The following is a 23,046-nucleotide window of genomic DNA, read 5'->3' as shown; positions in this document are numbered from 1 at the left end:
GGGCTTTCAAATATACAGAAGTGATCACAACACAAGAATAAAAAAAATTATCGTAATAAACGTGAAGTAAATACGAATACATATTAAAGTATTAAACCATAGCTTATAAATGAACATACCGTAAATTATGATGACGATGCTGCACAGTAGAATCACATTCTCTCTCATCACTTTATCTCATCACGCTCTTTCTCTCTCTCTCTCTCGATGCAGTCGCATGGAGTTCCAGATGCGATCCGTGGACAGCCAAAATGATTGATATAGCAAGTTCGTGAAATAACGAAGGAACACCGTAGACATTCGCCGGCATATGAAACGAGCCGTTGATCCCTGCACGATCCACCAATCCCATTTCCAGAGCGCTGGATTACTGGTGTGCGTCGCCATGCCCGGCAGGTCTAATTGCATTAATAGCCGTTGCGCTCTAATCCTAATTTTAATTACACTGCAATAAATTAATTGTGGAATTAAAATGTAAATATTGCGGTGGCCGTAATCACGTTGTTAAAGAGCACAGATTAAAATAAAGAAACGACATCCTCCCTCAACGATAAAGCAGGACCATAATGCATTCAAACATAATGCTATTCACATAATATAGATCTGGGAAAGTGTGCAATAGTACAGTTTTAAGTTAATTAACCGGGTGGAGCGATGGCGCAGTGGTTTGTGCAAGGCACTGTGAAGCCAGTGATCTGGGTTCGATTCAGAGTCGTGGCTGCCACTCTCGTAGAGTCTTCAACAGACTGTTGGGACAAGTGCTGTTAGCGAGCACGGCACACGAAGGGGTGGGTGGTTAACACCACGCCTGGTCACCTTTGTCTCCCCAGCGATGATGTTTACACACCGAACCAGGTACTCAATTGAGTCGACCTAGGGGAGGCCCAGGACCGCTTCTGATATTCGTCACCGGTGTTGGCCGTGAGCAGCAATCGAACTCGGGTCGCCGGGTTCGTAGCGCAGCGTGCTAACGCACTAAACTACCGCTTCCAAGTCAACCCCGTCACCCGCCCGCGACGATGACCAACGTGGTTTAAAGCGATTTAAAACCCCCACTTCCCAAAGGCGTAGGGAGGCCTTCATCCAGCGGGGAAAGTGACAAAGGGCAGGATATTATTTATTCTGATTATTCATACAGGAGGTGGAGAAATGTCGAATGATGCCATTTAAACTATGCGTGTAGAAAACTATATTTAAGCCTGAACACATAAAATGAACGAATCTCTGAGCAACGGTAGCAGCAAAGGGGAGATTCGGCTTTGGCTCGTTGATGAAAGTCGGACGTATGTTGGTGGGAATCTCTCCGGTGTACGCTTTACCCACCTTTATTGCCATGATCTTCCCGCTCGGGAGGTGATTGGCTCTGCCGAAAACAAACAGCAAACCATCGGACACATTGTCAGCATCGTGATGACAAACATCAGCCTTGTAATGATTCACCCATTCATCGTCTGTGATCGATTCTTACGCTCACAATACAAGCGTTCATGAAAATTACACGCACGACATGCCCCTCATGTGTTTTTTGCTAATAGCGCAATTAAAACTGTACAACCGGGACAGACAAAAATGAGACATAATAGAAACGAGACGGTAAATACAGAGACAAGGCCACATTAAAAAATTATTGAAATGAATGACGATCCTAAATGGGGAGAATTCCTCAAATCGCTGAGCGGGAGAGGGGGGAGTAGACACGTTTATTAAAAATGCATCTTCAAATGCATGTCGTGGACTGAGTATGGGAGAGCTTAAGTACCTTCCTAGAGACAAACATTTTAACAAGGCCGTTCCATCAGTCCTTGGGCCCTTAAAACACCCATCCGGGTGCCTTAAAGCATCTCACTGGGGATGTAGGAAAAGGTCAGAGTTAGAGAACCCAGTCATAATAACTGTCATCTCTCGACAGATCCGATGGGCGTCAATAAACACCGAACCAGTGGTCATGTATTGGAGCAAAATGTAGATGCATCTCGAGTACCAAAGTTGTGCATGAATATACTCCGGCACTTGTGACTCTTTAGAAGGAATGAGCAACACTTTTGAAAATGAAACTGCACAAAGGTTCTGCATGAAGCTAATCATTTAAAAGTATTTACGTTAAGTTGCTGGATAAAGCGACAAATAAAACCTGAGGTATTTCTGTTTTGGTCCAAGCTGATGTCCAAACTTATATTTCGGAGTGTTTTAGGACAGATTACTGATGGACCAGTGATTCTTCAGAAACATTACCTTTTGTAAATAAAGCGAGTAACTCTTCTTTTGCATAATAACATAAATTACTCATTGATACAAAGTTTGCCTTGCAGAAAAGTAAAATGTTTGGCATTGCACTGAAAGCAAATAATCATGCAGTCTTCTTAAAGTGTGATAATACATTTTTTCAAGGAGCTCGTTTTTTAAAAATAATCTCGTTTAAGAAAAATACCTACAAATATTGGAGTAATTTTGACGAGAATGCCAACGAACCAAATTCCACTACCATCAAATTCATTTTCATCGAATACTGGGACCAAACGCATAACGGCTCAGGAAAGTCACTAATACAGCGTCCAAACTTTTGAACGCAAAATACTTTCCCGAAGTTTATCCGTTCACCAGTCGTTTAATTTGGGCTGTCACCACAGCGGCCACAAATACCGTCTTGTCACCACGGCGACCGCGGTATATATGGAAGCAGGTCCTCCTCTCACGAGCGAGCACCGAGGCCACCGGCATGGCAGAGGAAAGGCTCCTCCGCCGAAGAGGCCCCGCCGCCGAAGAGGCCCCCCCGACACCCAACACCTCGTTTGACGGACACCTTGGCCTCGCCCCGCGCGCGGCCGCAATGAACGCGACTAATCGCGTACAAAGGCCCGATCCGTCGCAGGGCGGGCGGGCGGGCGGGCACACGACCGGCCCACGACTGCCGCACCGCGTTAATCAAAGCCTGTCAGCGTGCCATTGTGCAATTTGCTCCGTCCCGGGTTTCCCCTCCCCTTCCAGACGGGCGACGTCGACGGGCCGGGCACGGTGTTTGGCTGACGCGCCGCGTTGCAAAGTGCAAGGTTACCGGCGGCCGCATTGTGTCGGCGTGACAGTCGGCAGGCAGGCTCCGCACGCGCCGGTTTAAACTTTCACACCGACACACCCGATCCCCCTTTTATTCCCCCCTTTTTTTTTTTCCTTTTATCTGCGCATCGTTCCGCCGTGGGGAGGGCGAGGACCACGTGCGCCTCACTTGCGCCGGTGGCAGGAAGCTGGCAGCCGACACCGGCCTGGCCCGGCCCAGCCCGGCCGAGCTCGGCGTCGGCTGTTTTTCTCGTTTGGGCCGAACACGAGACGAGGGAAAAGTGAAGCGTCTGACGGAGTGGAAATGGAAGTGGCACTTTTCTGGCTTTGCTGCTAGTGTCTCGCTTTCTCTCTCTCTCTCAGTGCATTTGGCAGCATTCCGTGGTTTGATGTCTCTTTGTTGGAGGACGCTTCATGCCGTGGTTTATCCGAGCCGCGATTCGCAAAAAACCTGATGGTACTTAGGGCGACGGGACCTTTGCGAGCTGCCTGCAAAAATTGTTAAAAATGCCATTTTTGGGCAGAATCATTCGTGCGCAAAACTGAAGCAGGAAAAAAAGACAAATCTGTCGAAAAAAGTGATATTTAACAACTAAATGTTGCCATAATCTGCCTTCCCTTCAACACATGAATTCGCAGCTCAAGGCATTAGGCAACATCCACGTTTGCAACATCTCTTTGTTTGCAGCATGACATTTTAATTACAAGAAAAATGAGCACGCAGCACCGCTGTGATGAAAGAAAAGGAAAGATCAGACTTCGTCGTTGGATCAAATTACGCCGGGGCTGGCAATGCAGCAGTGGCATCTGTACTTAATGAGTAACACAATCGCGAAAATGGCCGAGCACTGCGCAACCCCCACCTCCCAGCGATCTGACGATTTGTCTTAACTCGGGGTCACGATCCTCACCAACAATACATCTCTTTTTTAATCATTCATACAATCTCATTCGCACCATTGGCCTTCATGAAACGCTAGCCTATAATTTGCATCGAGCCTAAACGCTGCGAACAACGCTTGCGTCGCGAGCCTGAGAATAAATTCCATACTCGACGAATCGATGCATCCGTCACGTGCCTGCCGATCACAGCCCCCCCTCCTCCTGGTAAACGAGGATACACGGGGGGGGGGGGGGGGCCCTTCGTACCACCTTGCGTCGCCCTGGCATGCGTGGGCACCTTGGTGGGCACCAGGGCGTAGTATACGCCCGCCCATCGGTGTGTCCGCGCGGTGGATATCGCCGCGCCCGCTTACGAGCGTAGAGGCGTGCCCGAAGGAGGATCCACGGCGCCGCTCGGGTTTCACGCCGGGGATGACCCCACCGTGGCCACTACACCGGCTTGTTTGGATTGTACGCCACTTTTAAATTACAGTTAACTGTAAGGGGAGCTGATCATTGGCTACACAAGACAGCATGGCATCGGGTGTCCGGATGGACTGCCTGTCCTGTCCTCCACTCACAGCCACCACGGCCCCCCCACCCTCCCACCCTCCCACCCTCCCGACACGAATGCACCCCCCCACCCCGCCGCCAAACTCCACCGCTCCCTCCTCTTACCTCTCCTCCGCTCTTATGTCCCACACCCCAACTTGATTGTCTGACCGATCCTGCCCGTATATCCCCCCCCACCACCCACCCACCCACCGCCACACCTCCCACTCCTCCGCCCAGCGTTCGAGTGAAACTGGATTCTCCTTGCGTGTCTCACGGGGCATCACTAAACGGGTCACTTTCCATGCGGCGACGGATAAACGGGCCCCGCCGAGCACCCCCACCCTCACGTGCCCCCCCCTCCCTCCCCGTGCCTCTGTAAGACAACACGCTTGTTTACTGCAACTCCTTGATTTACGCCCACAGATAAACCACAGGGGACGCCCCCCCCCCCCGCCCCTTAATCGGTCATCTGTCTTTCACTTTCTTGTTTTGACGTCCGTGAATCGATAGGGATCCATATCCGAGTGGAGGGAGCATCGTAGATACAAGTCAGGGTTGACAGTTTTCTTCGCCGACATATCCAACATGTCCCGCGTGGGTCTTTTACTTCCTCCGTTACATACCTGCAAGTAAATTTCGTCAGGCTCCCACAATTATGACAATTTAATTACATCGTTTATTTGATTTTCGTACACCGGGTAAAAATGTTAATATACCCAATAAGAGGCCATCCCTGCCCACTGACCTCTCCTTCACTGCGATAAAATTACCAGAAATGCATCCAATTGCGTTGAATCTCAGAAGCTAAGCGGGTTGAGCCCGGCTAGCGTGGAATGGGTGGCCACCAGGGGCTTGCGAGGTGTGGACAGGAGATGGCAGGGCTGAGTGTCAACCCTCGCATGCCTCGTGGGTTTTATCGAGGTGCTCCAGCGTCCACAAACACGAAGCCCCCTCCCCCCCCCCCCCCAAAAAAACAGGCTCAATAATAAAGCGATTGCCCAAGTATCCCAATTGAGCAGCAACCCCCTGGAAAACGCTTTTGAGACCCAGTCGATGCTTTAATGGCTAAATGAACAGAATAATCGCAAATATTCTTATTGATAACAAAATATCAGAGCAGGTTGTGTATCCGCTTAGAACAAAACCTGGCCAACCCTCCTGCACCAACCTCTGCTCCGTCCCCCCCACCACCCCCCCTCCTGGCCCCCCCTGCCCCCTCCGTCTTCACAATCAGCAGCCAAGCTCAACAGCAACCCGATCACCGCAGGAGACGCAACGCTTGGCCGGGCTGGCCGATAATTTATGCATGGCGGCCCCCGCGCTCGTCTTACCGCTCCACGCTTGCTCGCCCGCCTGCCCGCCTCGCGTGTGCCCCCCCCCATCCATCTGTCCGTGCCGGGTCCCAGGTCCACTATCGATTTACCTGCCCTGTCCAATCTCACTTCTCTGATGGCCTTTTTTTTGTATACGTCCTTACATTTAATTAGCGTCAGGGACTGTTGTGCGCCGCATTGTTTTATTAACTCCCCTACATTTAATTAGAGGCAGGACCCGCGGCTCGCTTACACGCCACGGTGTTTCTCTCTTTACGGCCTCCCCCCCCCTCCGCAAAGGATGAGCGCTCAGGTCGTGTTTTTTAAAGCCCCCTGCCGCTCTCCTCCGCCCAGTCGCGAGCCGCGTGCCCGGGCTATCGGGTCGCTCCCGTGTACCGGGAGGGTAATAGTACGCTGTTGTTTAGCCTGCCCGCCGCTCTGTAAAATTAGGAGGATCCCTTACACACCGCTTCGCTGTGTTCATGCGGCTGTACTTATGTGGAAAGAGGCCAAGTCAACGCAGGTGTTTTCTTTTTTTTGTTAACTGGCAAGGCACAAACCGATTTGCAGGCTTGGCACGGGCCCTGTTTCCTGTTTAACGATTTCTATTTTTTGTTTAGAAAACTCCTGCTGGCAATTGGTAAAAAAGCACCGCCTTACACAATAGATGAGTAAGTACAGTGATGAGCCGGCATTTCAGGTATCCGAACTACTTCAACTGTCTGGAATCTGCAGACGATTCGTAGCTGCTCTTCAAAAAATTGTAATTTCCTAAACGGCTCAGCTACAACAAAAATTGTGTATTTTGCCGCTCTGCCCCCCCCCTCCTCCCTAAACAGGGCCACAACACACTTTAAAATGAAATCACAAAAAAATTGAGGGTGCTTGACATCTGGACGCTTTACAAACACATCAGCGATTGTAAAGCTTCAAGCTGCGAACTATTTTAATCATTTTTCTTTTACCAGCTAAGGCCCACTGAGCCATACAGCTCTTTTTCAGAAGCGACATGGCCACAAATGATAGCTCAACGAAGTGGCTTATCGCATGGAAATTTATAGCGGCCAAAAACTCTAAATGCACGTCGATTTTAAATGTGGAGGGAAAAACCGGAGAACCCGGAGAAAAATCCACGCGACCACAACAGGCGTCAAGGGTCAGGATCGATTCCGCGACCTCCTGCCAACCAGGCAAGGGAGAAAACATCTCACCGCCACGACGCCCCTGCTGCCACTGCGGCATTGTCGATGCCGCGCGCGACGAGCGATTGCTCATTCAGACGCTGTCTCCCCGACAGACCTGGTCTTCACCTGAGGACGGCTGCTTGCGCTGTGGCCGAAACGTCGTGAGAATAATTTAATTATGCTTTATTTTTATTATTTTATTATTTCCCTTCTACGTGACTTTACCGAAAGAACCAAGAAGAGCGACTGCTCGCTTGCACACCCGCACACTACGGCCCTTGCCGTGCCTCTCCCTCGCGCGTTTCAACGCAACGTAGACATCAACACTGGTTCACGCTTCAATTAACTTGTACCCTTTTTTACATCATAATTTCTGATGATTATTTACGGCCGTTGAATTTATTGACGGTCATGCAAAACTTTTCTTTTGGATATTTTTGTTGCATTAGAATATATCTCTATAGATGTCTCATCAACAACAACATCATCATCATCATCGGCTCTGCCAGAGACCTTGGCTGTTATCTGCAAGTGGGCACTCAGCCCGTACTAACCCCCTCTCCGATGCTTCATAAGCTGGCAAAGTCCAAAAAAATTCTTTGTGAATGTGTCAAAACTATTTGAAATGTTTAAATTTGCTGTGCACACTTATGATATAAAATATATATACTCCTCCCCTGTGGGATGTTAAGTGGAGAGGTTTGTGTGAAATGTAAATTCACCTAATTAGTAAAAAGAAAATCAATGTCATACATCTGAGCCGGTCATTACTTGGTGGTATTAGAATGTTAAGCAACGACATGTTACATCGCAGGACCGTGATAGCAACTGCCTTCAGGATGTCCTCATTTGGGAGTGGATCGGCCATGGCTGATAATGAAACGTAATTATCACATAATATATAATCAATGCAATTATAACATTTCACGCACATATAGGAGTTACTAACCGGAAGGTTTAATGTCCAAAAAATATTTTATGAATCATGATTCCAAACACAATTACTCTTAAATTTTGATTTAAAACTTTCGTGACTGCAGGGATTCAGATTCTTGGTTCTTTCGGTAAAGGCACGTAGAAGGGAGATTATAAAATAATATAAATATAAAACAATAAAAATTCTCACGACGTTTCGACTGCAACACAAGCAATTATCATCAGGTGTGAAATCCACAGAAAGAACATTTTTCAAATTTTCTTTTTTTTTTTCAAATTTTCTTGCCGTGGATTTCACACCTGATGATGGTTGCTTGTGTTGCAGTCGAAACGTCGTGATAATTTTTATTGTTTTATATTATTTTATTATCTCCCTTCTACGTGACATTACCGAAAGAACCAAGAATACAATTACTCTTCTTTTTGAAAAACGTCTTCTCAACGCCTTGAAACGTCTCTTTGTGAAACTAAAGACAATGGGGGAAAGTGATACCTGAACCGGTTCAGTGCACTCTCCTTTTCCACCAACCCACAATGAGTGGCACCATGAAATATTGTCAAACAATGCCCATGCCATTTCATTTATCACTAAACAGCCATTTCATTTATCACTATCTGTCAACATTACGCTTTCACGGCACAAACTTAGAGTTATTTTTCGTGGAATTTTGGATAAATAAATAACAAAAACGAAAACATTTCGGGACAGGGTTGGTCGCACGATGTGCCGCGTGCCACTCCACCGCTGGCTCGCGCCGAGAGTCGCTGGCGGATTTCGGTTCCTCCGAGGAAACCGTCCAGAAGCCACTTGCCGATAAAACGGCCCCAATCAAAAACCCATCTCTCGCACCGCGTCGCCAAACCGCCAGCGGAGGTGCGGCGCGTTTAAAGACTCGATCGTCCACAACAAAAAAAAAGCGCACGCTTTGGCACAACTCAAATTGGAAGCCGGCTTTTTCTTCCGTTCCGACAGCTCCTGGCATGCCCTTCCGAGACCGGCCACGCGCACCACGCGACGCGTCAAAAGAAAGCGAAATGCTATCACGGTGCACCTTCCACCCCCCCCCACCCCGCTGGCCCCCCACGGGCAGCCTCTTGCTTACATAAATCCAGGTAACTACGTATGCGTAATCATTTCTTTTCGGATATTTCTGTGCGTTTTATTAACCGAGACAACCCATCACATCGACAATTGTCCCATTTAGATGTGTCCCGTTGATTGCCCCATTTAAACGCCGTCTGCCGACTTTCCCCGGCAAATCCTGTTGGGAAAGGCGGCGATGCCGTGAAGGTAAAATGGAAAAAGATGAAAAGGGACTCCTTGGAGAGACGGCGGCACAATGTAAATGTAAAGCAAAGCCTCGAGCCAATAAAAATGTAAAATTTGAATCTGAATGTTACCAATTTAGAAAATAAAGTAGTGGGTGTTTTTGAGCCACTCGGGCTCCCAGAGGCCAGCACGACAGTGGAACTCATCTCAATCGAAGGGGCCCAATCTGTCCCCCGGTTTATGAATTTCCTGCCCCAACGACTGATTGTCTGCTCCTGTTTATGAAGGAGAAAGCAAGGAGGAGGGCAGCAGGGAGGTGGTGAGAGGAGGAGGAGGGGGGAGGAAAAAGTATGAAAAAAACCCACGTGGCCTTCGTTGTGATACGCGGAACATCTCAATGTTTATTCAAAACTTCCCGGGAGTGATCTCGGCGGGGAGAATCCTTAATACTGCGGGGGTCCCAGCAGAGGCACGACGAGATGGACGGTATAATTATTGAGAGGGGTGGGCTGGGGGCTTGGGGCGGTGTGGTGGGGGGGGGAGGGCCTCCAATACGCACGCACACACTCTCGCACATGTGCGCACACACACACACGAGCTCGCCGGTGCTCCCGCGCCTGTGTGCAAATTGCCAGGATAAATTGTTTCTACCCGCGGCCATCTACGGCTAAACAGCCCATCCAGAGCCGTCGCAGTGTGTGACACCGGGGCTGCTGGCAAAGGCATTGCTCGCTCGCGTACGTACGTACGCACGCACACACGCACGGGCGAGCGGCTGCCGTTGCACACGGGGCAGTCGCAGCCCATCACAGCGTCCGGCTGATCACACAAACGTCCAAATTACACGTGTAACGATGCATCAAATCAATTCCGATTCTTAAACTCAGGTTACATTTGTCCCCCTTTGCTTGATAAGAGAGAAATGCTTAGGGCGAACCAAAGTGGCCATGTCAGACGTACACTCAGACAAACGGACTCTTTATTTCTTCTGCTGGGATTGCGCTGCAGTTCGTATCCCGGGCTTACTCCCTCGTTTGGCTGCCACTCCATCAAATATTCTCAACCAAAGGCCATACACCCCTTAGCGTAATTTCAAACTTATATAATTGAATCGAGCATGCTTGATTTTTTTTTTAGACAAAATGTGAAAGTGGTTTCCTAGAGCTCAGTGGGCCTTACCTGGTAAAATAAAAAAAAATTGTTTAGTTTATAGTTCCTGCTCAAAGACACATGGAACAGCCTTAAGCCGGTGGTGGAAGTTCCACGTTCCTATGGTCGGGGCCAAACTTCCCATAGAACAATCAACTGTTGACTTCCCTAAAAAGTGGTACGAATTTTATTGACCCTGGAGGGATGATGGGCTGAGTCGAATCCCCACCAGAAATTTGAATTCGCGACCTTCGAATTACAAGCCGCGTGTGCTCTACTGCGGAGCCTCCTGGCCTTGATTAAAAAATATATATCTCTGTCTTATGCAATTAACTGACCTGTCGTGTTATTGGCTATGCTATTCTCGCGTTACCATATTGAGTGTCATCACACATCACCACTCCGAGTGCCTTGGTGCTATTGTGAAGACAACAGCAGACATAAAACACAAATTGTTGGCATCGACAGATCACAGGAGCAATGTTTACAGCCCTTTGTCAATCCATTTGCCGGATGAAGGTCTTCCCATGCCATATCAATGGTAAGAGTTGTTTGGCCATTCTTCATCATGCTGATCAGTGTGGGTTGTTGAACAGTAGGGGGTGGGCAGGGAAGGGTGGGAGGGGTCCAATTGACCAGTTGTGATATCGCTTAGCCCTGGCCAGAAAACCAAATAACGATGCTCACAAAAAAAATCTGATTGTTAAAAACCGAGCCGTGAGGTCGAATCGCGTCGATTAATTTATCATTAGCTGACACGGCAATTAATTATAACGAGCAATGCGGCAGTCAGCGTAAGCAATTCTACAATTCACACAATGGGCGTCCCATGGACCTGTTACGCGCCGAGCGAGCTTCGGTGCTCGTTTTGAAACAACCGAAACCACCCACCTCCACCGCCCCCGAAATACACGCAATTCAAATCTACCTGACGTCCGTAGTGTAATGCAGGTAATGGCAAAATCTTTGCTTAATGCCAAAGCAATACTCAACTCATTATTCTCCGTGAAAAGTCGGCTTCCGCAGTGCGAAATTGGACTGTCCTATTATTTCCTCAAAGGCTTCTAACGAGACTTGACACGACCAATATTTACTCACAGCAGGCGATACCTGAGGATGGCATGCGAGGGAAAATGGCCGGAAAACACGCAATCAATTTCGCCGCCCCCACCCCCCTCCCCCCCCTAATTCGTCGACGCGAGAATAAAAGTCAATTTTCATATCGTTCTCAAAACTCTGCCCAAATGAATGGCACGTCCGTCAGCGACGGAGAAATAGTGAGAAGTGGGAGTGTTTTTTGTTGGTTTTTTTTTGGCTGTTTTTGCTTCTCTGCTCTCTCCCACCGGGCCATGCGTTGGAGTCCTTTAAACGATCGGTGATAAAAAGGGTGAATCGAAAAAAGCCACCATTATCATCTTCGTTTCGGCTGAAACAGCGAAACCGTTAAATAAATGGCGGCGCGGGGGGAAAAACCTTCCGGTGTAATTGTATCGCGAAAATTTCCATCAAAATCAAGTTCCCGCTGCAAATTGATGAGGACCTGGAAGCGATTTTTTTTTTTTTCCCCCCGCACCAAATTGCCTTCGTGTATTAATATTCATCAGTAGCCAGCGGGAGCTTATTCTCAATGTCACGCGACAAAAAGCCCTCTTCCCCCCCACCACCCACCCCCAGGCCCCCCACCGCCCCCCCCCGCCCCCCCCCCGCTCAACCCCCCCAAACCACCTCCACCGCCACCCAGCCGCCCTCCCACCCATCTGCCCCCCCCCTCCCCCACCGATTTCTAATTTCTCCTAAACAGTTCCTCGTGGTCACCGTTACTCCGGCACAGGTGTGTGCCGTGCCGACGCGGGGAGCAAAGGCGGCGTTATTTATCAAGCTACGATGACCCCCCCGCTAAATGGCCGGGGACGGCCGTAATGGCTGGCACGCTCCTCCCCTTTGCGTGTTACGTGCCCGGCCGTGCCCCTCCTTATGCAGACGCGCGTGAGCCTTAACCGGGCGATTACCTCCCGCGTGACGTACAGACTCACCGCTCCTCAAATGTGACAGCGTATTTAAATTGATATTTGTAAGTGCCGGCGCGAGAGCGCGAGATGTGACCACCCCATTGACAAATCTACGTTTCCTTTAGGTATAGGTCGTGCGAGTCATCGGTTGTTTTCATTGAGTCTCAGAGGGGTGGGTGGGGAAGGGGTGGGGGGGAAGAACTGCAGTGCTCTCTCTTCTCCATAAGTGCAGATTTATTAAGTTATTATGTTATTATGAGTCTTTATTTGTTTATCAATTATTTCACTCCTACACACGCGTCATTGTGCTCTTGTTCTGTGGGAGCGAGGGGAGAGAGGGCAGGGAGGGAGGGGGGGCATTGTGCTGCCGAGTAATGGCCGAGCGCGATTTCTTTCTCTCTCTCGCTCCCCGCATTCGGCACAAAAACAGCGGCGCTAATCACGGCGCCCAGTAATGGGATAAGCGGCACGAAAAACGCCACGAAGACGTCCCCCCGTGCGCGCTTGACGGACAAGTGTGCCATAAGCGCGTCGACACAGGTGCACAGCCATCGCGGAGAGTTAATAAATCGCCGTCACACGTCGTAATTTCACCGGAGCCATTTGTCAGTGTCCGACGAGTCAAACTAATGGTTTCTCACGGCAGCAAAAATGAAAGTGGTCAGAGAGGTAAGCGCCATTTCACAACATATTACAGCGTTTATGTCATCCCGCCGACTTGGTTATCGCCTTCCATACGTCTTCATTCCCGCTCGTGGATTGTGCACCGTAAAAAAAAAGGGGGGGGGGGTGTGGAAGAGAGAGAAGTAGTCCTCGGATGTAACAGGTTTGCAGGGGAACAAAATCAATAAGTTGTATTAGCTCATTCCTCTTGTGTGAGCGAAAAGAATTGGGGGCGAAGGTGCAACTGCCATCTCGCCGCTAACACGGGGGCCATTCTTTTAGGGGACACACAAAAAAATCCTCCGAGGTTTTTTTTTTCTTAACCCTCGTCCTCCCATCGCTACTACTCACCGCCCCCCTCTCACCTCACCGCCGCTGTTTCGCAGAACGGTGGAAACGGAAAAAAACAGCGCAATCAAAAGCGACGGTCGGAAAGGAACCGCGGTGGTGGCGCGGGTTGCCGGGCCGTGTCAAAGGGTAACGCGTCTGCGAAGGTGAGCGTGGCGCTGACGCGTCAGCGTCCATCCGCCCGCCGCTGACATTCCCCAGGATTAAAACCACGGCTTTCCGTCCGCTAGGTTCAAACCGCAGCTTTCCGTGCGGAAAATTCGACTTTGGAAATGTGTCTCTGGGGCGTGGAAATGCCGACGAATCGACTCGATTATTACGAGGATGAACCACGGCAGAGAGCGTCTCCGGTAACCACGGTCGATTGAGGTCGGTCAAGAAGTGTTTTCGTTAACCTCTTAACCAATTTGCATCGGCGAAATATCCAGAGTTGACTTTCCCAGCGATGTCAAACAGCTGGAGGGATGAACCGTAAGTGAACTAATAAGCTCAGCGGAACGTACAACGGTTGAGATGTTATGCCTTTACATGCACACTTGTAATGTTTACTATTCCATTCAAAAAGGTTTCCGACTACTTTCTCAATTTTATTACAATTGTGGTATCGGTGTCATGTCACGAGACAGAATCGGAGCATTTATTTACACCGGAATAATCTGACGAACTCTAAAGCTCTTTTTCGCAGTCGTCCAACTAGTTTTCATGTTACAGTAATCCCTCGCCACTTCGCGGTTCAAGTTTCGCGGCCTCAGTGCATCGCGGATTTTTCGAACTGATTTAAAGGCCTCATTATACCTGTGCAGTAACACCATCATCATCATCCATCATCACATTCATCGAACTGCACAGGTCTGTCATCGTCGTCATTGTCATCATCATTGTCATCGTCGTCGTCGTCATTACTGGAGTCAAGTCTCAAGATACTACTGTCATTGGTGAGTGTAGAACACCATAATACGTATCGTATGAGAGAGAGAGTGAATGTATAATATTAAGGTTTTATAATTAAATAGATTTAAGTAAAATATATATATAAAGTATAAATAAACATATTTTAAACATTCTGGTACCCACACACACATATACGGATTCCTAGGGGGCCAATCCTACTTCGCGGATTTTCACCTATCGTGAGGGGTTCCGGTCCCCATTAACCGCGATAAACGAGGGATCACTGTAATTCAGAACTCTCGCAGATGCCGTTCGCAGAGCCACCTCCAAGGTCGCTTCAAGATAACTCTTTCATCCATCCACGCAACAGTGGGGGGGGGGGGGGACGCTACGTTTTGCCACCTGCGCTGCTGTGGGCAATGTTTGTACACTCTCAGGGATGAAGTTGAGCCTCGTTAAGTTATAAACCAACCCTAACGTGATGTTAATCGTGCATTGGCGTTGACCTGCTGTGAGGCGTCAACTCTCTACACGTGTGAAAGCCGGTTTAATCAAGGGTGGCTGAGAACCAGATTCAAACCTCGACTCTCAACAAACCTCGACTCTGATGCAAACTCCAGTCGTCCTCGCAAGCAGCGGCTTTTGGCTAACCATCGAACAAAGACGGTCAACGCATCGCGCGTTTTACTATGCGCTCCCGCAGCCGTCTGAAACACTCTTTCCGTCCGACATTACGAAGTCACTGTAGCTATGGACTTTTAGGTCTAGATTGAAAACGTATTTCTTCGTCACTGCTTTTTGCGTTTAGTTCGTTGTCCTTTCCCTGCACCTCCAATTAGCACGGTTGGCTACCTACGGTACAAAAGACGTTCAACATACATACATACATACAGCAACAATGATGGACCTCAGTGCTCTTATCCACGAGCCACCTGGGCTCCTTGTACATGTGCTGTCTAAATTTCGATTTGAAGCTTTCGTGATTGCAGGGATTCATCTTCTTGGTTCTTTCTGTAAAGTCACGTAGACTTTACCGAAAGAACCAAGAACATGTGCTGTCTGTTATGAATCTTTCAGCCTGTCACGGCTATGAGACACAATATAGACACCCACAATGAATCTTCACGCAAAGTTCTCTGTTGAGCGGTTAGGTGGTGTCAGAGACAAAGACAAAGACCCCCTGTATAGCCTCAACAGACTGTTGGGGCAAGTGCTGTTAGTGAGCACCTATGAAGAATGGCAAAGCACACGAGGGGGTGGGTGGCCAGCACCACGCCCGGCCGCCTTTGTCTCCCTAGAGGCAATGTTTGAACTGCACCAAATACTAATTTGAAGCTGAGTCGACATATGAAAGGCCCAGGACCAGTTCAGATAATCGTCACTGGTGTTGACCGTGAGTGGGAATCAAACCCGGGCTGCCAGATTCATAGCGCAGCGTGCTAACCGCGACACCACCGCTCTCCACCTACTCAGACCAGCACAAAAGCACAAAACTGCTCGGGTTTGTTAGCTCGCACCTATTAAGGACAGAACGTCGCACGAGCGGTCGGAGTGGCGAGCCCCATGCCCGGCTGCCTGGTGCAACATTTACATGTCTGACAATCTTTGATGGCCAAAGACGACGCAAGGGAAGCACAGGTATAGTTCAGGTACCACTCGCCACCGATGACAGCCACCAATGTGGTGAACTAAAAACCACTGCACCGCAGCTGCTCCCCACAAATGTCCGTGCACGCCGACAGACGGACAAGGCAGCTCGAAGTCCCTCGCCTGGTATTCAGGAGGTCGTGAGTTCGATCCAGACCCTGACGCCTGCTGTATATTTGTAGTTTGCGTGTTCTCCCCGTAATCGCGTGGATTTTTCTCCGGGTCCTCCAGTGTTTCCCCTCCACGTTTCGAATCAACATACGTTTAGAGTATTTGGGCTGCAATAAATGTCCACATGATAAGCCACTTTTGGCCGGGTCGCTTCTAAAAAAAAAGTTATCCATCTATACAGCTCAGTGGGCTTTACCTGGTTAAATTAAAAAAATCGTTTCGTGTTAAACGCAAGCATATATAAAAAGTATGAGGCTGTGAGGCAAGCAGAAGGGGTGACCGCCTCATCAACACCGAGAGCCGGAAGAGACGCGCACCCGGCAGACGCTGCGCCTCCTCGACTGCCCCCCCCCCCGTCTGTGGAACATCCTCCACTCGGTCCCCGTTCACCCCGCCAGCTTCGGCCTCAGTGCAGCTCTTCCTCAGCCTGCGCCCTGAAAGCCACTCAGCTCCGGTGTGGCGGCAAGGGCTTGCATCCCGGTTTTGTGACCGTTCGGGCGCGCGGTGTAGGTGTCCCCCGGGGTTAGCGGTAGACGTGTGCGTAAAGCGATCAATCAAATCATCAAGAGATCATTATGAGTACAGGGGCTGCACCTTGACCTTTGAACTTCTTTCGCACCGTACGTAGCCAACCGTGCTAATTGGAGATGTGGGGAAGGACAACAAAATAAACACAAAAAAGCAGTTCTAAATAAATGAGTTTTCAATCCAGATTTAAAAGTGCATCGGTCTCCAGTGGCTTACTAATATCGGAGTTCGCGTGATGATTTCATCGAACGGTACACGCGTTGAACCCTGTGCGCAAGAGCCGATTGGCTACAATGCATGCGAATTATATACGAAAATTACAACACACGCAAGTCAGAGGCATTGCATTGGCTGGTAAGAAGAGTAAATGGGCTTGGGCAGAAAGGGATTATGGCCAGCGGTCAAAGGAGGGAGCGCGCCAGGTTCATAGCGTAGTGACGCTAACCACTGTGCTACCGCTCCACCCCCCTTAATGATTAAACACGTGCAAAGTTTATTATTAAGTAAAGCATCCCATAGTTTGCCCACATTTTTACCTCCTATCCGCTTGGTTCTATTCTTCAATTTGTCTCAAAGCAGAGTAATTTTCCCCGAAATTCTACTCCCGAAGCAATCGTAGCGCTGGGCACAATATCGTAACTAAAATTTTCTCGAATATTCAACATGGCATTGAATAAATATTGCACTTATGCACCCAGTCCATGCTCATGCACGATGATTTCACCGCGATACACACGAACGGAGCCAGGAAGCGCGGAGTTGGTCATGACGTCGCTCTGCGCTGGATAAATCCGCACCGCCTGAGATCGTTAGCGAGCGACCGTGTGCGACGGACGACGCAAGCGGACCAACGCTGAACGTTTCGATACGAATCGCGGAGAAAATTACGGATGGAGGGAGTATACTGAAAATAAATTACAATTCTGCATGTAAATAATAGAACTTACATGCTTGTGATCATTAATACATGTTTACAAGAAGTCGTGCTAATATTCTCAAGCAATACAATGTTTTATTATTCCAAACTTAGCGGCTCTTTCTTAATCAACAGCAAGATCGAATACCTCGACATGCTACATCTTGTTATATGACGATACTTCACCAGGTTGGTGAAGGGGTGGGGTTCAGGACCGGTTCATGTATCACCCGGCCACCGATGTTCACTGTGGCCGGGAATTGAACTCTGGTCGCCACCTTCATAGCGCTGTGCACGAACCATTGCGGTAATACTCCTGCCACAGCAACTTACATGACTACAGGGCGAGGCCCTCATCCAGCAGTGGAATGACAAAGCACTGTCAAAGCAATAAATACAATTTTACTGAAATGACTTAGATTGCGCGGGGATTAGTTTTAATGGGCGACTGAACGATGCACCATCTGGAAACCCATTCAGACGAGGGCCTTTTTGTTTTCAGGCAGAAAAAATTCCCTGGCTCGAAACATTCTGGGGGGCAAAAGAGAGATTGTAATTTGGGGGGGGGGGGGTGCTGGCTGAGATCCACGCTCAATCGCCGATAGACAGCGCTAATATTCCGTTTCATTTTTCACTCGCAGGCGATGGATGGGGGCGTGGCCATGGCTCACCCCTTGCCCCCGAGGCTTGCGACAGCGGCGGCAGCAACTTAATGACACAATGCATCGAAAACAAATTGGCCCAATTTATTAAATTGAAGAACCTTAAACCAGATGAAAATAAATGATTACACACTAGTTATGTTAAATGATCCCCAACACATCTGAGCCAAGGAGTAAGCAATTGAGATAAATCTTATTTTCTATAACATTTTGCGCACGGTTGAAACAAATCAATACGGAATATTTTCTGGGGAAGGGAGGTGGGTGGGGGGGGGGGGTTTGGCGGGCCAGGAGCGGAGTTGTGGCTTTTTTGTGAGTAAAACAGATTGTGCGTGGGCGTGGAGGTGAGAAGCATTAGCGGTGAGCGACCAGAGCCCCGGCCCTGGAGAAAAGTTTAAGTTCATTCACTATCTCATTGGGAATTGTCAAAAAAATGTCTTTGATCAAGATTCCTTAGATTTTTTGAAAATATATACCTTTGGTCGTTTTATTTTGTATCCCTTTTAAAATTCTTTCCCATGGTGCGATCGGCGTCACATCATAAAATTGTGATTATATATTTGGAAATCTCACAGAACGGTGTACCTCCAACATTTGCAGAAGATATTTGTCACAGGGCACCCTCTGGAAAAATAATTCAAGTCGGCTTTTTATCCTTTACTCATAACGGGTCACACAAGCCAGCAAAACGTATGATTTAAAAATTCTCCAAGCTGGATTTAGTTACATTCAATGCCAAAATTTCGAATTAATTTGTGCAATCTTTGGTGACTGGAATGAGACCATCCACTCGCCTTCCATCACAGGGCAGTTAAAAACCCCGAGTTGAACCCATGACCTCAGCGGTGGCGGCTCAGCACTCTAACACTCGAGGTCATCGGGCCACCTGCAGATTCTCCGTTTCGTGAGCAGGATTTCCATACGGTGACAAAAGGAGAGGGAAAAAAACGCGACAGCATCGAGCGCAAAATAATCAAGTCAAGTGTTTACTTACAAAAAATTCAAATAGCCGTGTCGGCGGAGAGCGAAACACAACAGAAAAACAAAAGGATAATTTAATTATAAATGCAGTAAATACGAGGCCCCCCCACCCCACGTCCCCTCTGCCTCAAGTGCGGGTTCGGAATTGACTGTACGGATTGTGCTCGGACGTCCGAGCCGATTACCGCTCATGGCGCGCGCGAACCGGTGTCTGTCAACAGCGCAGCGCGGTACCGGCGCAGGACCGCAGTCAATTCTGCGACAGCGACGCCGGCTGCTCAGCGTGAAAACAGAAAGGCGTAGCGTAAATGCGGTCACTCAAAAAATTAAAAAGGTCAAGGTGCAGCCCCTGTACTCAGAATGATCACGAGAGCTGCCTCTCGACGCTATTCATTTGCTACTCTCCCACGCTGGCCACGGCATCTCCGGCAAAAGTCGGGTGTTTACGCAATTTAGCCCAGCCACACGCGACCTGCCGGTGGGCTAACTGTGGCGTCCTCACCATTGGAACCTCATTTGCCAGTAAAAAATATGATAATTGTTTTTTTACCCTTCTATCTGGCAACAAAACTGACACCTTTTATACAAGGAGTCATGTTTGCATAGACCACAATACCTGCAGTCATAATGCAAACAAAAAACATAACTCTGATAATGTGCACTGTCCTTGAAGTTGATTGGTCCACACCCGAGACAGCTTTTCTTAGATCCTAGTCTCCTTTTGGCGTCATCTGGTCCAACCCATGGCGTCCTCGTTTACACTTTTGTGTGGGCAGAGGTGGAGGTGGGGGCGGTGTAGCCGGTAGGAGACGATGTTTTGTAATCGAAAGGCAGGGTGGGGGTGGGGGTCTTTCACCTTTGGCTCTCAGTCCGGTGCTAACAGCAACGCTCGTGAAGGCTCGCTCCCATGACAGGAGCAGTGGGCTCTCGAGTCGTGATTAAACGAGATCTTGCAATAGCCTCAACGCGCGTGAAATACCGCGCACCCCGTGCGGCCGAGTGTCCGAGCGCAGGGCCTGCTTCTCGCGACCCCGACCAACGGTAAAATAACTCCAACAACAACAACAGCCACAATCCCAACAACTGGCCATGACCTCTCTAACCCTACATCCATTCTTGTCCGCCCAACCAGCAACTGTTTCTATATAAATTACCCGAACATTTACAATTACCATAAATATGTTAACCCTAGCAATAAATTGTATGCCAACAACATTGGCAAGCCTCATTAACGAATCAACAATAAACCTGCCCTAATCCTAACCATTGCCTACAAATAATTGACACATCTTTTAATTCACGTCTAAAAACCATAAAAACATAATAAATATAACAAAACATGAAAAAGATAACCCTAACACACTGGCAATAATGCTAAATTAGTCCTTACTAACCACAATACCAACAACATATTTCACAATGTTTACAAAAATATACATAAAAATTGCCGCTGGACGAATGCCTCTTCACACTGCTGTCAGTTATGGGAATTGTATTCTGACCACACTTCACCACGTTGGCCAACGCGGGCTGCTGAAGTGAGCACCCTGAACCGATTGAGATACCACTCAGTGCTGAATGTCAGCCGTGGCCGGAAAGCCTGCTCGGGATCGCCGAGGTTCAGAGCGCAATTTGCTAACAACTGCGCCCCCCCTCCCCCTCCCCTTGCTTAACAATAACCTAACCCCACGCAATAACAGCAGCCCGAGCGCTAATGACAGCCTTAGCCTCAAAGGTCTATTCCCAACCCGAAACCTATCAAAACCTACGTCTGACACAATCATAATCCTAACTGCTGTAATCCCAACAACAACAACAGCAGCAGCCGTAACCGCAGCCCCAACATTGAGGCAACAATGGCTGTACGTACACCGACCCCCGACGAGCGGTGCCAAACCCCCGCCCCCCCGTGGACGCGCGAGCTGCAGCGCAACGGGCCTGGCCACTCGACGTGGTCAAGGATGCCACGAAGAGCTTCCATTTATTTAATATCAGAGCACGGTCCGATTTTAGTATGCCTCGTCAGCCTCCACCAACTCCCTCTGCTGCTGCTACTGCTGCCTGCCTCCACCAAGAGGCATTAGGCATGTAAATGCATGTGAGGCAGCGGAAGTAATTACGGGTCATAAATTCGGCAGTACACTACTCCAATAAAAACAGATGCCTCCGAGCTCCTTTACAAAATATTACCTTGTATAGCGAGCATCTCATCTGTTGGACGTTCTATGGGACGTGACGCCAGCTGTTTTCTTACGATTTTTTTTGTACATTCTTTTTTTTTCGGTTGTTCTGTCGGAACGTGCGGATGGACCGACGGAACTGTGGGTGACGCCAGGCGGGCCGAGCTTACTTGTAGACGGTTCCTCCGTTTCCATGGCCAAGCATGTCCTGGTATTCGATGTCCTGCTCACTGATCTGCAGGGGGGTGGTTGTGGGGGGGGGGGGCGGCAAGAACAACGCGAGCCCATTAGCAAGTACGAAAGTGACAGGCCTCACCGGCAACCGAAAAGGAAAAAGCTGCCGCCCCTCTTCGGCCGATCCTGGTGGTGCCCACCGTGGCAGCTAATCGCTCATCTCTCAGCAAGCGAGCGAATCTCTGTGTTCGGTAAAAAGCCAAAGTCTAGCCGCAGAAAACAAGACGACTTGGGTGCCTACGTAGGCTAGACGGTCAAATAAACGTCTACACCTCCACATCTATGCTGCCCGCCTTCACCAACCCGCGCTGACCAGCGTGGTGAAGTATGGCCAAATAACACCGACGACGGGCAAGGCGTGGGGAGGCCCTTGCGCAGCAGTGGACTCGCAAGCGCTGAGCACGAACGAGGGCGTCAAAAACGCGGCCTCATCTCAAGACGCTGGCGAATTTTCGGAAGACATTCCAGTCCAAAAAGAAAAATCACAGCTCTCTGTCAATCCCCTGCTGGATGACCCCCTTCACCAGCCCATACTGGTGAAGGGGGTTTGTTTCACCATACTTCACCACGCTGGTCAGAGCAGGCTGGCGACGAGAGATTTAGACTAAAGAGGGCAGCGCATCAAAGGGTTATGTAGTACGGCGCTTAAAAGCTCTCATCTCCCCCAACTACCACCGGCCCGGGCTGAGCGGCGTGGTGAAGCACGGTCAAACAACCTCCACGATCCACGTGGCACGCAAAGGCCCTCGTCCAGGAGTGGAGCGACAAGGGGGCCGTGCGCGCACGGCGCGTTGGCTTGGGCGTGCGTGCTAAAGGGTAGCACACGCACGTCCCTTCTGTCAGCTCACACAATGGATGCGGGAGCGCCTGTCAACTGCGAGCAGGGGGTCACTGATGCCATTTGCCCATACTTCACCACACGGTGTAAACTAATTCGCGGAGCGGCGCGTCCGCCACGCGGTTACAAGGCGCCCGCCGGTGCAACGGCAGAGCGTGGGAGACGCGGAGCACCGAGCGCGTGAGAGAGCGGGCGCTTCGAGGCGTGCGAGCATGGGCGGCGGCGCAGTGGCGATGGCCCACGAGACGTCACATTCTTAATCTCGGCAGACAACTTAATTCATTCCAAATTGTCGAACGATTTAAAAACACTGCATTAAACATTAGCGTCGTGGGGGAAGTAAGGGGGAGGGTGGGGGGAGGAGGCCGGGTGGGGGAGGCGGGGGGGGGCAGAAAACGGTTAAAAACCGGGACGGAATAATGACCGCAGCGGGAAAATGGCAAGCTCGGTTCAAAAGCGGCGTACACTCAGACGTACACGCGGACGTACATGGGTGCACACAGACGTACACAAAGACACAGACGCACACGCAGACGCACACGCAGATATAACAAGAAGAAAACAAATGACGGTATCGCCGGAGAGACGAAGGCAAGGTAGAGAGAAGGCAGAAAGAAGAGAAAACGTCGAGGGGAAAA

General features: G+C 49.4%; 1 protein-coding gene across 1 annotated transcript in view; it reads right to left on the bottom strand.

Annotated features, from left to right (window-relative positions):
• Positions 1-23,046, bottom strand: part of MAP2K5 (mitogen-activated protein kinase kinase 5) — a 58,708-nt gene that overhangs the window by 19,942 nt on the left and 15,720 nt on the right. The window contains exons 8-9 of the mRNA XM_078617102.1: positions 21,507-21,571; positions 1,324-1,363 (exon numbers count right to left, since the gene is read on the bottom strand). Coding sequence (XP_078473228.1) covers positions 1,324-1,363; positions 21,507-21,571 — 105 coding nt within the window. The remainder of the gene's footprint in view (positions 1-1,323; positions 1,364-21,506; positions 21,572-23,046) is intronic.

This window comes from Lampetra planeri, chromosome 3 (genome assembly GCF_965212315.1).
Source record: "Lampetra planeri chromosome 3, kcLamPlan1.2.h2, whole genome shotgun sequence".
In the NCBI taxonomy this organism is placed as follows: domain Eukaryota; kingdom Metazoa; phylum Chordata; class Hyperoartia; order Petromyzontiformes; family Petromyzontidae; genus Lampetra; species Lampetra planeri.
Note: the sequence above shows the minus strand (reverse complement) of the source record. Positions and strands in the feature narration are given on the sequence as shown.